The sequence below is a fragment of the Talpa europaea genome, assembly GCF_964194135.1.
Source record: "Talpa europaea genome assembly, chromosome: 9".
Taxonomy (NCBI): domain Eukaryota; kingdom Metazoa; phylum Chordata; class Mammalia; order Eulipotyphla; family Talpidae; genus Talpa; species Talpa europaea.
In genome coordinates this window covers 15,207,924-15,223,800 of record NC_140076.1, presented here as the reverse complement: position 1 = coordinate 15,223,800, position 15,877 = coordinate 15,207,924, and the positions used below count along the sequence as shown (strand labels likewise).

General features: G+C 48.9%; 1 protein-coding gene across 3 annotated transcripts in view; it reads right to left on the bottom strand.

Annotated features, from left to right (window-relative positions):
* Positions 1-11,684: 11,684 nt before the first annotated feature.
* The window catches only part of ARID1A (AT-rich interaction domain 1A), a gene marked incomplete at its 3' end in the record, with an annotated part of 43,832 nt that continues 39,639 nt past the window's right edge, over positions 11,685-15,877 (bottom strand). For all 3 annotated transcript variants that reach the window (XM_084241674.1, XM_084241676.1, XM_084241675.1), the window contains exon 19: positions 11,685-13,412. In XM_084241674.1, the coding sequence (XP_084097800.1) occupies positions 11,685-13,412 (1,728 nt within the window). The remainder of the gene's footprint in view (positions 13,413-15,877) is intronic.

The following is a 15,877-nucleotide window of genomic DNA, read 5'->3' as shown; positions in this document are numbered from 1 at the left end:
CATGACAGTGAAAGGGAGGAAAGTGGCAAGTACTACTGACTCATACTGTGGTTGCTATTATTTGGTGTGCGTTCTTTTACTCTTGCCCAGAATAATAAACTAGGTCCCAAACCAGAGTCCCTAAAGTGGGGCACAGGACTGAACTCGAAGACCACACTGTCTGTACCCTCCAGCTTAGCCCTCTGATGTGTGCTCAGCTGGTCTGTTAAATTAAGCAAAGAAGGAAAACCACCACTCAGCAGGACTTCAGCCAGGGGGGAAGACAGAGTTGACTACTAGGGATGAAGAACTGTCATTTCCCATGTCTTTATTGGAATGACAGCAATGTATAAACAATTTCAAGGCCATTCTGAGGCAAGGAATGCACTTTAAGGCTTTTTTTTTTTTTTTTAAACAATTCCTTGGACTAAGGAGCCGTGACTCCCAATCATGTTAGAATGTTCGAACACTAGTAGTCTGAAAAATCTGAAGGGAGGGCAGGGCAAGAGCATCAGAGACAGCTCATCAATTTGGGGTAAAGAACTATTCTTAAAGGAAAAGTATTTTTTTTTTTTTTTAGGTTTAGATATTTTATTTTATTTTATTTTTTAAGATTTATTTATTTATTTATACAAGCACTGGGCACAGTCAGAAGTGGGGGAAGATTAGAGAACTCACCAGAGCCAGAGCGAGGAACAGAACAGGCAGACTGACTGAAATACACTGCTGAGGGGAGCAGCGGGCGCTGGCAGGAGAGGACTGCGCGCCATGTGGGACCCTCGCCTGGTGGCCAGGGATAGAACCGGCGCTGCAGTCTGCCGGCAGCTTCGCAGCCCAGCGCTCAACCGCTGCGCCACCAGGGAGGCCCAAGGAAAAGCATTTAAGGTGAGAAATTAACAAGGAAGATTGGTAGACTTCTTATTTGACTAATATGTTTAGCTCTCATTTCTGGAATTTTCCTCTGCTTCTCACTAGACTGTTATATCCTCTCATTGCACAGAAGCCTTGACGTCTTTATTGCTACTGCTTATTTAAGTTGTTTGTGGGGGCAGAATCAATCTTCTCCCAACGATATCCCCACCGTCTACCATACAAACAGGCATTTTAAGCCAGTGTTCTGACTGAGTGGACGTAAGAACAGGATGTGGCATCACTAGTTCATTGATTCTGGATACAAAATCCGTGCCCAAAGTGTTCCTCCCACTATATCTCATGTTAAGAACAAGAGGACAAAGTCATTGAAGCCACAAGGAAATAAAATTTCTCGGGAAAGGGAGCAAGATTGGTCAATAGCAACAGTACTTTTTCCTCAGCACAAGGGGGCGACTGCTGCTTACCCATCACCAGGAGGCCTGGAGGAAGGGAGGGGCCACCAACGCCACACTGGTTTGCTCATCAAAATTCAGTTCAAAGGCGAGCTTCAGAAAACCCCAGAGAGCAGCGGGAGTTTGTGAATCCACCCAACATTTCCAACATCTGACTCCCAGAATCCAGAGGAAGCCTAGAAAGAAGCACAGCCGACCTCACACAGCTGCTCCTTCTCTATCCTAGGGTGAATTCACTCTTTTCCTGCTTTGCCTTCCCGCCCACATGCAGAAGAAAACTTGGTAACAAAAAGCACTTAACCCACCTCTGCCTCTTCACCAGGCTTCCGTTCTTCCTTTCCTCTCTCCAAAGTCAAATTCTAGCCTCCGCGACCACAGGAGACTTGTAGCCTACACTTTACCGTTCAGGTAAACCAAGTAAAAACAAAAGAAAGCCAGTGAGTTCTCCCTCTCAGCTAATTGCCACCCTCATTTCCCAACAAGCTCTTTGCGAAATCAGACTCTCTGAACTGGCAGGACACTTACAGAGCAACTAGTCTTACTCTGATTTCCCGTGAGATAAATATGCCCCAGAGAGGTGAGTAATAAAAATCTCCATAGAGATCTCATTATTAGACTCTGTACGGCCAGTATAATTACCATCGCCATTTTATGGATGTGGTGTGGAAACTGAGGCTCACCAGGGTCGAGTGACACACCCAAAGTTGTACTTAGAGAGGTGGTATTTTTGCTTCTGCACCCTCCTGGTCTTCCCCCTAGACCTCACCCGGGCCAAAGGGGACGCACTCAGCCAGGACGCGCCTCCCAGTTCCCAACTCAAGTCCACTCCTTGCCCAGGGATAGCGCATGCTCTTGCTGGGTTTGCTTAGGGCGGGGAAGGCCCTATCTGAGAATTTAGGGAAGCCTGTTGAACTGGAGCCCTGAACTCTCTGGTTGAGGCAAACATGCTCGTGGGGTGGGCAAGTCGTTGGGACCCAGAATCCTCAGAGTCAGAGGCCTCGCTGGCCGTCAGGGGCCGCGCTCCGCCAGCCCACGCGGGCCTGAAGACCTCTATAGGTCGCTTCTTTCGGATCGGGCCCCTCTCCCCAAAGGGGCCACAGCCCAGGGGCCACAGCCCAGAGACCACCCCTGAGAGGGGCCGGAGGTGCCCGAGGCCGGAAGGCAGGGGAGGGCGGGAGGCGGTAAAGGAAGAGGCGGCACCCAGAGGCCGCTATGGCGGAGGGGCGGGGCTTCTCGCTTCTCCGCAGCCTCCACTTCATCTTCCGTAGCCTCCGTTTGACAACTTCCCTCCCCACCCCGAGCGCCAGGTTCCCGAGTTAGCGCCGCGTCCCCACCACCGGCCCATCTCGACCACTCAAGTGGTGTCCGAACCTCAATTCCTCCATCCGGGGCCCCGAGCGGCCCGCGCCTGCGCACTGGCTCCGCCGACGGCGGCCCCGCCCCGCTCCTGCCCGGACTCGGAGCTGCCCCGCCCCCTCCGCGACGGCCATGTTGACTCTGGAAGAGCTGGGCGAGGACGGTGTAGCCCCAGGACTCGGTGCCCCTCCGCGGTGGCCCCTGCCCGTCCGGCTGACAACTGAACAGTTCACGCTTCTGTGTCCCCCTCCCCCGCTTTCAGCTAGTCCGCCGGGGCGGCCGTTCCAGAGTCGGTGCTGTTGCCCCAGTTCCATCCTGCAAACATCCACTGAGTTCCCGAGGTGTTCTGAGGCTCTCGCGGTTGTGGGCTGCCCCGCGGCCTCTTCATAGAAGCCAGAGCCGCACTTTCCTAGCTGTCACGCAACAGCAGCTCTGCACAGGGCCCAGCACACAACAGATGTTCTCTAAATAGAAAGAAAAGCCTTGGGGTTTCTGTGGCCAGCAGTGGCACCCTGCGTCGCGGGTGTGAAGAAAGTGGGGGATCCCCCTGACTTTCCCCTTCTCCAGCTCCAGGGATCGTCTCTCCTATTTCAAAAAAAAACCTCGGCCCCACTTCAGATGGCTAATGAGAAGGGTGAAAGAAACTTCAGAGAACACTCCCCCCCAGGTCTCCTTCCTCATTCAAGTAGTTTCTCTCCTAGGAAGTGAGGCCAAAAAAGAAGAAGAGAACCTTAACTCAACAAAACCGTCTGTTAGGGAGGGGCAGCCAGTTGGTACCCCTGTAACGGAAACTGTTAGAACAACTTTGCACCCTCCTTAAAGGAAACAGATAATAAATCCTTCTCCGTTGGTGGATTTCTTGTTTCTCAGGATTCCAAAGCCTTCTGTGGTTTCAGTTATCTGCCCTGCAAACGAAGCAGGGGTCTGGGTTAGCCTCTGGCCACAGCCCTGGCTGAGGGAGGGGCTTATCTTCTGCAACAGCTACTAATGTGGGTGGGAACAAAGAGAGGTTGCTATCTTTCCAAGCAAAGAAAACCAGCCCACATCAGTTGGGGGCTGGGGCTGAGGATGGGGGGTGGGCAGGGAGGGTATCTTCCTGATTCTTTATAACTCCTTTAGTCCCAGAGACCTAAGCTGCCCTCAGGTATTTGTTGTGTGTAAAAGGTGGGTAAAGTTTAAATCACATTTCAGTTGTGTGTTGGAGAAGGGAAAAAAAAATGGAGTGTGGAATGACTCTACCTCCAGGTTTTTCAGCGACACACACTTGTTCTCAACTCCAGAGGCCTGTGAATGAATGGGCAAAGCTGTGGGCACACTTGGGACTGGGGCCGAGGTTATGGCTTGAATCTCTAGAAGTCTGTGAGGCTCTAAGTTGTTCTCTGCAAAGACAAAACTGAGAAATGAACTGTTCTTGCTTTGTGAATTCTCAAGGAAAACACACATGCATTCTTAAGATTCCCTATCCATACTAAAGTCCCCCTAAAATCTACTTGTAGAAAGGACAGGGGACTCCTATGACGAGTCAGAATGTTTTTTAAAAGCTCAACTGTCACCCTTTCAAGGGAGAACTTTGAACAGGTCTTCAGCTTTACTTTCCTGCAATTTCTCCTTCCTTTCCTTCTCTGCAATCCCCCACCCCCTTTGGCACTGTTTCCTGTTTCATTTTCTGGCTTCTGCTCCGTCAGGAAAACAAGGAAGCTGAATCTTGTTCTCTGAAAGCCCTGGCTTGTCAGAATGGAAGAAGACTAAGTGGGATGGAAGGGAGTTCTGGGCCTCCAAGGCTGTGAGTAAGTCGTGGAGGAGGCAGCGCTCTCTAGGCTGTTTTCAGAGTCTGCAGCTAAAATGGAGCCTGCGTCTACACAGGGAGCCAGCCGAGCGACCAGCACTGTGGGAGAGTCAGGGAGACAGAGCTGTAACCCAGAACACCAGTAAGACTCTCCTCTTCCCAGCCACTTTCATTTAGAAGCAAATATCCCGAACCACCAAGAAACAATATAAATCCCTGAACTAAACAATTCAAGCAAGCATCACTTTCTACAATTCTAGAATGTAAGAGAGTACAGCATTTCTTTCTTGAATTTGCCTGGCTCTGCTCTTGTTCCTGTTTGAAACACGTTGCTGCCAGCCTCCTCTTGGGCCAGTCCATTATATTCAGGTCTCAGCGGAAGCATCACCTGTTCTGAGAGGCTCTCCCTGATCACTCTTATCGCCAGGCTGCCCTGCTGCCCTGTTTTGTTTTGTTTTGTTTTGTTTTTCTGTTTGTTTGGTGCTTGTGTTGTTTGCAGTGGGTGAGACAGGTCTGAGGTGCCATATGTGGGTTAGTTTACTGCCTGGGGATTGAACTCAGGCTGTCCTGGTATAGTGCTGAGACTTAACCCCTAGGCCACCAGGAAGGCCCTATTCCCTGTTCTATTTTATTCAGAGCACTTATCACCACCTGGTTGCCCTGTTAAGAATTTTAGTCGGGGGCCTCCCCTGGTGGCACAGCGGTTGAGCCCTGGGCTCCGAAGCTGCCTGCAGCCTCTGCAGCGCCGGCTAGATCCCAGCCAACCTGTGAGGGTCCCACATGGTGCGCAGATCTCTCCTGCTGCCCGCTGCTCCCCTCAGCAGTGTATTTCTTCATCAGTCTGCCTGTTCTGTTCCCCGCTCTGGCTCTGGTGAATTCTCTCACCCTCTAGCGCTTCTGACTGTACCCAGTGCTTGCATAAATAAATAAATAAATCTTTAAAAAAAAATTGATACCTATATTTTATGGATGTGGGAACAGGTTCAAAAAGAGGAAGAGGGCTTCCCTATTGGTGCAAAGGGTTAGGTTGCAGTGCTATTAAGCAATCTACAGCCACTGCAGCACAAGTTTGATCCCCGACCAGGGTGCTGACCCACACGGCGCAGCAGACCTCTCTTGTCTCACTGCTGCTCCCCTCAGCAGTGTATTTCAGTAGATCTGCCTGTTCTGTTTCCCACTCTGTCTCTGGTGAATCCTCTCACCCTATACACCTCTGGTATGTACCCCAGTTCTTGTATGCATAAATATATAAGTCTTTTTTAAAAAAAACCTCGATGACTATTAAAAAAAAAAAAAAAGGAAAGAAAAGGGAAGAGACTGGCCAGGTGACACTGCTAGTGGCAGAGGTGGGGCTTGAATTCAGGTCTCCAGTCTCCCAGACTGGATTTTCCTACCACTCTGTACTATTTTAAGCTTTCTTAGACTTACCCCTTTCTCTCTCCTTTTTTCCACAATTCAGAGTCTTTATGTTAATTTTATGCTGCGAATTAACAGCACCTACCTACATTTCCTCCACTAAATTCTTCTCTTGGGCCTTCCTGGTGTTGCAGGGGTTAAAGACAGTGAGTGCTTTCAAACTACTGCCAGCCACTGCAGCAAGAGTTGGACTGGCGGGCCAGGGAGCTAGCCCACATGGTGCAGCAGACCTCTCCTGACTCGCCCACTGCTCCCCTCAGCAGTGTATTTCAGTCAATCTGCCTGTTCTGCTCCCCACTCTCTGGTGATTCCTCTCATCCCCTACACCTCTGGCCCACACCCCAGTTCTTGTATGCATAAATAAATATTAAAAAAAATAAATTTTTCTCTTACCTGTTGGAGTTATTGAACAATATAGGAGTACCTTCTACATGGCAGGATGAAGCTGTGACATTGAGCAAGGCATAGCCCCTGTTCTCATAATGATAATCATAATATCTACCTCATGAATTTTATAGTACTTGGCATCAAGTCCTCAAGAATGAGGGTTGTTGTAACTCCCTGAACAAAAATAGGAATAGGTGATTTTTCCACTGAGGTTGTGGAGAAGCAAGTGTGGTAGTTTGCATGGAGCAGTCACCTCTCTGGAGAAACCTGACAACTCATTTCTCTTCTCCAGCTGCCTTGCCTTGCTCCTGTCACCACATCTGCAGATGACCATGGCCCCAACCTGGGGAGAGGAAGAGCCCAGTTATCTATTCTCGGTAGCTCCGTTTCCAGACACTGAACTATCTATGGCCTCAATCCTATGAGAATGGAGTAGGCGACCCTGTCAAGTGGCATTGACTTAAAGGCCACACCGTTATAGGACAAACATGACCCCACAGGTTTCTGATTCTGTTCCTGCCAACCGTTAGTAGGCAGGGCTAATACCTGTGATAACAAACAGCACAAAACCCCAATTTTATGCTACTTCTTTCCCCTGTGGCTAAAAAGGCATTTATTGGCAGTTTCCAAGGCTGCTGGGTGACATTTTCATACATCTTCACACTTGGGGTGGCACCTGCCTTATTTTTTTTTTTTTTTTAATTTTTATTTTTTTTCTTTTATAGAGGCATGTTTTATTTATTTATTTGTTTGTTCGTTTGTTTCGTTTATACATGCACTGGGTACAGTCAGAAGCGCGGGAGGGTGAGAGAATTCACCAGAGCCAGAGTGGGGAGCAGAGCAGGCAGAAGGACCGAAGTACACTGCTGAGGGGAGCAGCGGGCGGCAGGAGAGGTCTGCGCACCATGTGGGACCCTCCTCTGGTGGCCGGAGAGCAGCCGGGAATCGAACCGGCGCTGCAGAGGCTGCGGGCAGCTTCGCAACCCAGCGCTCAACCGCTGCGCCACCGGGGAGGCCCCCTGCCTTATTTTTTAAAGATGCCCATCAACCCCAGTGCAAAGGCCCTACCGGGTCTCCCACTTAAAGGAGCCAATCACTGATCCTTTAAAGCCCATGGACACTAGATATTTTTTACCCTTTGGTGTTTGCCTTTTAGTAGTTAGAAAACCTTGACCCTACTGAAGCATAGTGGGAAAGGCCTCAGCTACTTGGGGGTGGCAGTGGCTGTAAGGCAAGAGAGCCAATGAGGCTGAGAGTATTGTTTAGGCCGGACTTGGCTGCTCTCCAGCTATGAAAGAAGGTTAAGGTCATTTGGGGGGTGGGGAGGGAGGAGCCTGGGAAAAGAACTACTAGCCACACCCCTGGGTTCTCTACTGGAGAGGTTCTATTTACTTCTCAAAAGCAAATTACTCACAGCTCAGTGGCTAGCAGTTCTCTCAGCCTCTGCTAACTCCAATCAGAAACTGGTGATCAGGCTAGACTTTCCCTGCATTGCAGGACAGAAGATGACAGGAACCCGGGAAACCGAACTCCGAAGCAATAGTCCACACATGGCCCAGAAATGCACTCTCTAGACCAGAAAGGAGTTCAAGAGGCCTGGAGCAAAAAGCAGTCACTGGCAACATGGTTCACCAAAATCCAGATATGTAGAGCTTCCCACTTCATTTATTCTGGAAGAGTCCTGGTTAGGCCTCTTGGCTGGTTTAGCCAAGTCTATTTCCCCCTCTCAACAGAGAGACATTTTATTCAATCCTGTCTGATTTAAATATTAACCACCGCACTTAGTTTGACAAACACTTGCTTGAAAATCTTGGTGGCAATTTGACTACACGCTATTGATAAATACAATAAAAACCCATCTTGTGTGCTGAGCTCCACAACTAGACCGTTACCCCTGGTTGTGCTCCAGCCTAGGAAGGCGGTACAGTGTGGTGTTAGGAAGAGCATGGGCCTTGGCTTAAGGGGGCTTTGCTTGGTTTGTGAACCCAACCACTTTACTTTCCTTTGCTGTGAAACGGGAGCCGGAATACTCACCTCCCAGGCATGGGCTGTTGTAGAATTATTCGATGTGCCATGTCTGGCACACATGTGGGTACTCAGTAGAAAGTGTGTCACTTCTGAGTGTCCACAATAATAGCATTTTCTGTTATTGCTTCTGGTTTCTCCATTGTTTTCTCCCAAAAGCAGATGAACAGAGAAACTATGCATTGCAACATTAGCCTCATAAAAGCTGCATCTGGTCAACATCTACAATTTCATTCAACAAGTGCCTCAGTGGCTCCTCTGTGCCAGGTTGTGCTATAGGAACAGGAATGCAGCAGTGACTCAAATAAAGCCCCCTGCACTCAGAGCTTTCGTTCCAGTGGAAGCCAGTACAGGCCAGGTTAAGTATAATATACTATAGACCAGATGGTAACAAATGCTATTAAAAAAAAAAAAAAATGAGGTAAAAAAGGGTAATAAGGTGGGGGAGCAGTAGGTGTTTCAAATAAGGTGATCAGAGGAAAGATTCTGATATATTTGAATAGAGACCTAAAGGAGAGGAAGACTTGAGTCATGGAGATTTCTGGTAAGTGCATTCTGGACAGTTAAGTGCAAAGGCCCCAAGATAGAAACAGCTCTGCATATACAGTGGAAGAAAGCCTGGCTGAGGGGTAGCAGGAAATTACTAGGTAACTGAGGCCCCCAAAGGTCATTAACAGGGCAAGAATTCAGAGTGAGAAGCACAAGAGGATTTTGATTTCATACTTTAAAAGGGACATTTGGTCGCGGTATTGAGACTACATTCAACCAGGCAAAGCAGCAGCAAGGCCAGTTTGGAGGACATTTTAAGAATTCAAGAAAGATACAGTGTCTTGAACTATACTGGTAGTGACTGGATTGAGTATTTTCTGAATAGCGCTAACCGCCTAAATGTGGAAATGAGAATTCTTTTGATACAGTGATAAGAGTCGCCATATTGAGAAGTTACGAGAGAAATAGGTGTCTACGGGAAGATAGGTCATCTTGTCTTGGAGTATTCAGATTAAACTTCCAAGCAAATATGTCAAAAAGGCAGTTCCATGCTTTAATGTGGAACCAGGGGAGAGATCGTCTAGAGAAAAAAATGGTTAAGTTGGAGGTTACTGCCAACTAAATGATTGTTTTATTTTTTAAAATTTCTAGGAAAAACATGCTCTCTTTCCCAGTTGGTTCCTAAGTTTTATTTTTCTAGTCTCATCCATTTCTTTGGCTTTTTTTTTTTTTTTAAAGATTTATTTAGTTATTTATACAAGCACTGGGAAGAGTCTTTTTTTTTTTTTTTAAAGATTTATTTAGTTATTTATACAAGCACTGGGAAGAGTCAGAAGCGCGGGAGGGTGAGAGGATTCACTAAAGCCAGAATGGGGAACAGAAGAGGCAGATGGACTGAAATACGCTGCTGAGGGGAGCAGCGGGAGCTGCAGGAGAGGTCTGTGCGCCATGTGGGACCCTCGCCAGCGGCCGGGGATCAAACCAGCGCTGCAGAGGCTGCGGGCAGCTTCGCAGCCCAGCACTCAACCGCTGCGCCACCAGAGTAGGCCCCATTTCTTTGGCTATTTTTAAGATTTATTTTATACAAGAACTGGGGTACAGGTCAGAAGCGCAGGAGGGTGAGAGAATTCACCAGAGCCAGAGCAGGAAGCAGAACAGGCAGAAGGAGCGAAGACACTGCTGAGGGGAGCAGTGGGCGAGGCAAGAGAGGTCTGCTGCGCCATGTGGGGATCTCCCTGGCCGGAGGCGAACTGAACCAGCGCTGCAGAGGCTGCAGACAGCTTCACAGCACTGCGCTCAATCGCTGTGCCACCAGGGAGGCCCTTCTTTGGCTATTTAAACCCACTTTATTTTGAGGCTAACACACTTTTCATGCCTAGCACCTCCTTCTGCAGGTGAAATAATCTCAGAGCTTTCTTAAATTCAGACTTACACTTGGCAGTGAAGGGGAATACGGTCCGGATGACACCATTCAGGGGAGGGAGCACAGCAAAGAACACATGCAAGAACAGGCCCAGGGTCCTCCCTCCCTCCACCCCCCAGAGGGACAAGCTGTGAAAGAGCTTGAAAACAATCAAAGGCCTCACAAACGTCTTACCAAGATTTAATGTACATTTATTCTTAACACGTGGAACATATAGTATAAAGATTTCATACTGAATAAATGATATTCATTAAGCCAAAAAAGGAAAAAAGGAGGAATTTACATCAAGTTTTAGCTACATTGTTTGAAATACAAATATGCAGATTTTATCACTGAAAAAATCTCAATTGTGTTTCTTCATCAGGAACTTCAACTGAACCTAGAACTTCTTCACACCTCGATTAGAAAGAAACAAAACGAAACAAAAACCCAGGAAAAAAAAATAAACTATAAGTTGATTGGCTGCTGAGACAGCAAGGACTTTTTACAGAGACCTGTACAGCATCGCACCAAGAGGGGCGACGTCTGGCAAGAGATTAAATAGCTGTGTCTCGCTTGTGCAGGTCACCAACTTGTTAACTCGTCATACTATAAAGGGGTAGCGGGGAGGGGGGGACCAAACTGTGGGGCTCCGAGGGTATGTGCAATGTACAACGTCATATATATACACACGTGGCAGCGCGGCCGCTGCAGCTAAAGGTTAAAACCAGTTCTAAGAGGTGATCTTGGGGTTATCCATACAATCAAGGAGGAGAGAAAGAGGTCAGGGTGTTGTAGGTTCACACATGATACTTTGGGGGAAAAGCCTTTTTTTTTTCTCCTCAACGTTTAACTAAAAACATTTTTAAAAACTACAGCTTGCTGCTGACCCAGCGTTTTCTGTTTCCATGTGAGACATTATTACAGTATGTTTACAGTATCAGGTGTACAGTACAGTACATGAAAGGGTCTACACGCTACTGCACAGGCCTCGCCAGCGAACAGGGTCTGTTCACAACTGCGAACGTCTTGGCTCCTGCAAGATTGTGAATGTACAACAATGAACCACGCACAGTTCAGCAGTCACCTTTTTTGTCCTTCAGAGGTTTTTTTTGGATTTTTTTCCTTTTTTTTAACCATTAAAAACAGTTATGAAATGTGGCATCCCGTTGATGCAAGGACTGGGAAAGCCATTTTTATTTTATTTTTTTCCCCAAACTCACTGTAAACAACAGTAACTTTGGTTAAAATAAAAAAAGTCTTCTATGTAGGCAGAGCTTTGTCTTTTCAAATAGGGTGGGGTCCTGAGGGGAGTAAGGTGGGCAAGGAAGAGAAGAGGGGAGGGAGGTGGGGAGGGGAGGAGGAGGGAGAAAAGGGGAGACTTTTTCCCAAGGGAGAAGCTGGACAGCACAGGGTAAACTGGATTCTGAGGTGGTTTTGCATAAATAAAGGGCAACAGTCAGTTTCTAAGTTCTCCACACACGCACACACACACAGGGAGGGAGGTGTCCCACGGCTGTCATGACTGGCCAATCAAAAATAGTACATCACAAATGACTTGTGAAACCAACGAGTTCATCAAGGGCGATACCGAGATGTCCAACAGCCGCGACTCGTACAGCGTGAACTCCGAGTGGTTCTCGTCCACTTTGGCCAGGGCCAGCAGCGCACGGGCAGCCCGCCGCATCATGTCCACGCTAGTTGGCTCAAAGGGCGGGTTCTGCATGTGGAGCAGGCTGGCCTGGCTCTGCTGGAACTGCGTGGCAGCGAGGCTGTCCTCCAGGAAGCCCAAGAGGTTGCCGATGCTGCCCTTCTGCACTGCGATGGCCCGGGCTGCCAGGCTGTCGCCCTGCGCCAAGTTGGCCAGCAGTACCACGGCCATCTCCCGGCATACCGGGTTCTTTCGGTCACTGAGGAAGCGCACCATGGTGCTATACAACTTCTCCAGGCGGCTGAAGGGGGGCGTGGCCAGGATCAGGTCCACATTGTTGTCCTGGATGCTGAGTTTGCTGAGGGTTTCCAAGACCAGTCTCTGGGGGGAGAGGACAGCATTGGGGCCCAGGGTGGAGAAGGGGTCCTGGGCTTCAGCTGAAGGGCAGACCGCCCAGTGGAGGAGTCCGTCCAGGACAGGGAGGCAGATGCTCTCGGGGTACGGGGAGAGGTCCAACTGCCCCGAGATGTTGGCGAGCGTGACCAAGGTGTTTTCCCGGAGCATCTCCAAGCAGTCCCACCACCACTCCACCTTGTTGCAGCTCACCCCTTGGTCCTGCTCCTCCTCCTTCTCGTAAGTTAGTGGCGCCTGCTTCCGCTCTGGGTGCTTGTGGTGCAGCAGGATCAGCTTGCCCAGGATCAGCAGCAGCCCCGGGTGTTTGGACATCTCAAAGTCGTTGCCTGGTACAAACGACAGGCTTCGGATGGTATTGGAGACACAGACGCAGCGCTTGGCAAGGGAATCCTGCCAATCCAGAAGGGTACACAGTGGTGTCTCATCTTTACTGTGGGGTTCGTCCTCTAAGATCTTGATGTTCCGGTGGCTCTGTGCCGGGCTGATGCCGAATGGAAACTTGCTGCTCTCCTTGGTGGCTTCTGCACTCTTAGTTCCCTCCTCAGCCAACGTGCTAGACCGGGTGGACAACATGTCATCCATAGTGGCTGTGATCCGTTTTTCTGGAGGGCCATCAGGTGGGGGGCCCTCCTGCTCTGTTGTCCCTGGTGTACCCTCTGCTGTTGTGACATGTTTCCGGGTGACTGGTGGGCAGGGCACATGAGGCCGGGTAGGCAGCAGCTCTGTCTTGCTCTCAAAGTGGGTCTGGATATGCTCAGTGGTGTCCCCCCCACCAATCCGCCAGTGCAGCAGGCCGCTGTCAAACTCCTGCACGCGCCCAAGCTTATCTGAGCAGTCCACCACAAACGGGTCGTTCTTCTGCACGATCTTGACTGGAAGCTTGTCAAACTTACTAATCAATTTCTCCTCACTATTCTCTGGCGTTGCCTTGTCCTTGCCCGAAAAGGCCATCTCCTCATCATTTTCAACTACTTCTTCTTCCTCCTCTTCTAGTTTAGTCCCTAGAAGGTCTTCCTCCTCCTCCCCCTCAGTGGGGGCTGGACTAGATGCCTTGCTGAATCTCCCAGGGTCCAGTAGTGTTCTCTGACCTGGGTCACCCACCTCATACTCCTTTAAAATGCCAAAGATCTCAATCAGGCAACGTCGGAAATATTCCACAAGGAGCTCTAGCAACCCTGGGAGCTAAGAAAGAAAGAATAAGAAATAAATTAAAGGAATAAAGAGGGCTAAGAAGAGAATCCTTGACTTGAGAGACATCCCAAGGTCTTCTTCCTATTCCCCCTCTCCCCTTCTAGGTCACGCTACATCTGTACAACTGGAAGAGGCAGTCTCTCCTTTCCCAAAGGCTCTCCACAGAGCAAGCTTAATCACACCTATGCCAAGCACAAAAATTCTTCCTTCTGCCGAACCTACCTTCACATAAGCCCAGGATGGAAATGCTGAATGAATATCTCTGCAGCTTACCTACCAGGGCTACCATCTCTTTCCTAACCAATTTCTGCTTTTCTGCACGGGGCCCAGTTTCCTACACATTGGCGGTTGACACTGTTCCTCTTGGGACACTGTGTACATCCAAGTAGAGCCCAAGTTTAGTTAAGGTGAGATGGCATTTCCCAGCATGCGCTGAGAGAGGGACTGCAGGATGGACAGATGTTCATGTGCTTATTAAGCTCCCCAACATTCCAGGAGGCTGAACCTGGACAGCCTGGAACACAAACACTGGGACAAAGCTTCAGTTCTCCATACACTGGTCCAAGCTGGTGCTAAGCAGACCCAAACTGCAGCCTGGACTCTGTACAGGCCATTTACTTCTAGGAGAAAAGTCATTTCCAATTAGATTACTCTTTGGCTGACCAGTTTAGTAGAATGGAAGACAAAAGGGCTTATAGGAATGAAAAGGAAATTCTGTATTTCCTAAAGAAAATTCTGGGCTAATTCTGTACTCCCAAGGTTTGAATTTTGGCTTTTCTGGGCACTAGCTGCATATAGGACTTAAATTTTCTAAGCTGGTGCCTGCAGCCTCTGCAGCGCTGGTTCGATTCCCGGGCTGCTCCCCGGCCACTGGAGGAGGGTCCCACATGGTGCGCAGACCTTTCCTACCACCCGCTGCTCCCCTCAGCGGTGTACTTCGGTCCTTCTGCCTGCTCTGCTCCCTGCTCTGGCGTATTCTCTCTCACCCTCTCATGCTTCTGACTGTACCCAGTGCTTGTATAAATAAATAAAAAAATCTTAAAAAAAAAAAAAGTATTAAAAAAAAATTTTTCTAAGCTGGGGCGTCCCTGGTGGCGCAAGGGGTTAAGCACCGCACTATGAAGCAACCCACAGCCTCTGTAGCATGAGTTTGATCCCCGGCCAGCTAGGGAGAAACCCACATGGTGCAGCAGACCTCTCCTGACTTGCCCACTGCTCCCCTCAGCAGTGTATTTCAGTCAGTCTGCCTGTTCTGTTCCCCATTCTGTCTCTGGTGAGTCCACTCACCCCCCGCATCTCTGGCCTGTACCCCAGCTCTTGTATGCATAAATAAATACATCTTTGGAAAAAAATTTTTTTCTAAGCTATTATTTTCCCATCTTTCCACTGGGAACAATGGAAATTCCTCAACTTCAGAGGGTTGTTCTATGGTTTAAACGGATTGTGTAAAATATCTGGCAAATGGGAATTATTCAATCATTATTTGTTCCTTTTCTTTCTCAGAGGAGGCAGTATTACACAATGGACACAAAGACAACCTTAGGGGCCAGAAAGGCAGCTGTGAACCTGGACAAGGATAAGACTCTGAACCTATTTACGTTATCTCCAAATGACCACACCTGCCTCAGAAGACTGTTATGAGGATGATATGAAGGAAAACATTAAGGACCTGGCACAAAGTGAGGACATAGAATGGTGAGTGTTAATAATAATGCCCTCTAGTCAGTTCCCTGATAGACAGGCTGGCAGGTAGAAGGATGATCAAAAGAGAGCAGGATGGTATAGCAGAGTCTTTCCCAGTTACTGGGAAAGCTTCATGGGCACGTCTAGTGGAGAGGGTCTATAGTACCTCTCTGCAGGAAGATCACTGAAGCACTACCACCACCACACCACTCCGCCCAAATTTTTTTTAAATTTTTTAATTTTATTTTTAAAAGATTTATTTATTTATTTATGTATACAAGCACTGGGTACAGTCAGAAGCACGGGAGGGTGAGAGAATTCACCAGAGCCAGAGCGGGGAGCAGAGCAGGCAGAAGGACCGAAGTACACTGCTGAGGGGAGCAGCGGGCGGCAGGAGAGATCTGCATGCCATGAAGGACCCTCACCTGGCAGCTGGGGATCGAACCGGCACTGCAGAGGCTACAGGCAGCTTCGCAACCCAGCGCTCAACCGCTGCGCCACCGGGGAGCCCCCCCCCTTTTTAAAAGATTTATTTATTTATTCATATAAGAGCTGGGGTGTAAGTCAGAATGCAGGGAGTGAGAGGATTCACCAGAGACAGAGTGGGGAACAGAACAGACAGACTAAAATACACTGCCAAAGGGAGCAGCGGGCAAAACAGGAGAGGGTCTACTGCGCCACGTGGGTCACCTCCCTGGCTGGGGATCAAATTCGTGCTTCAGTGGCTGCAGATAGCTTCGCAGTGCTGAGACTTAACCCCTTGCACCACTAGT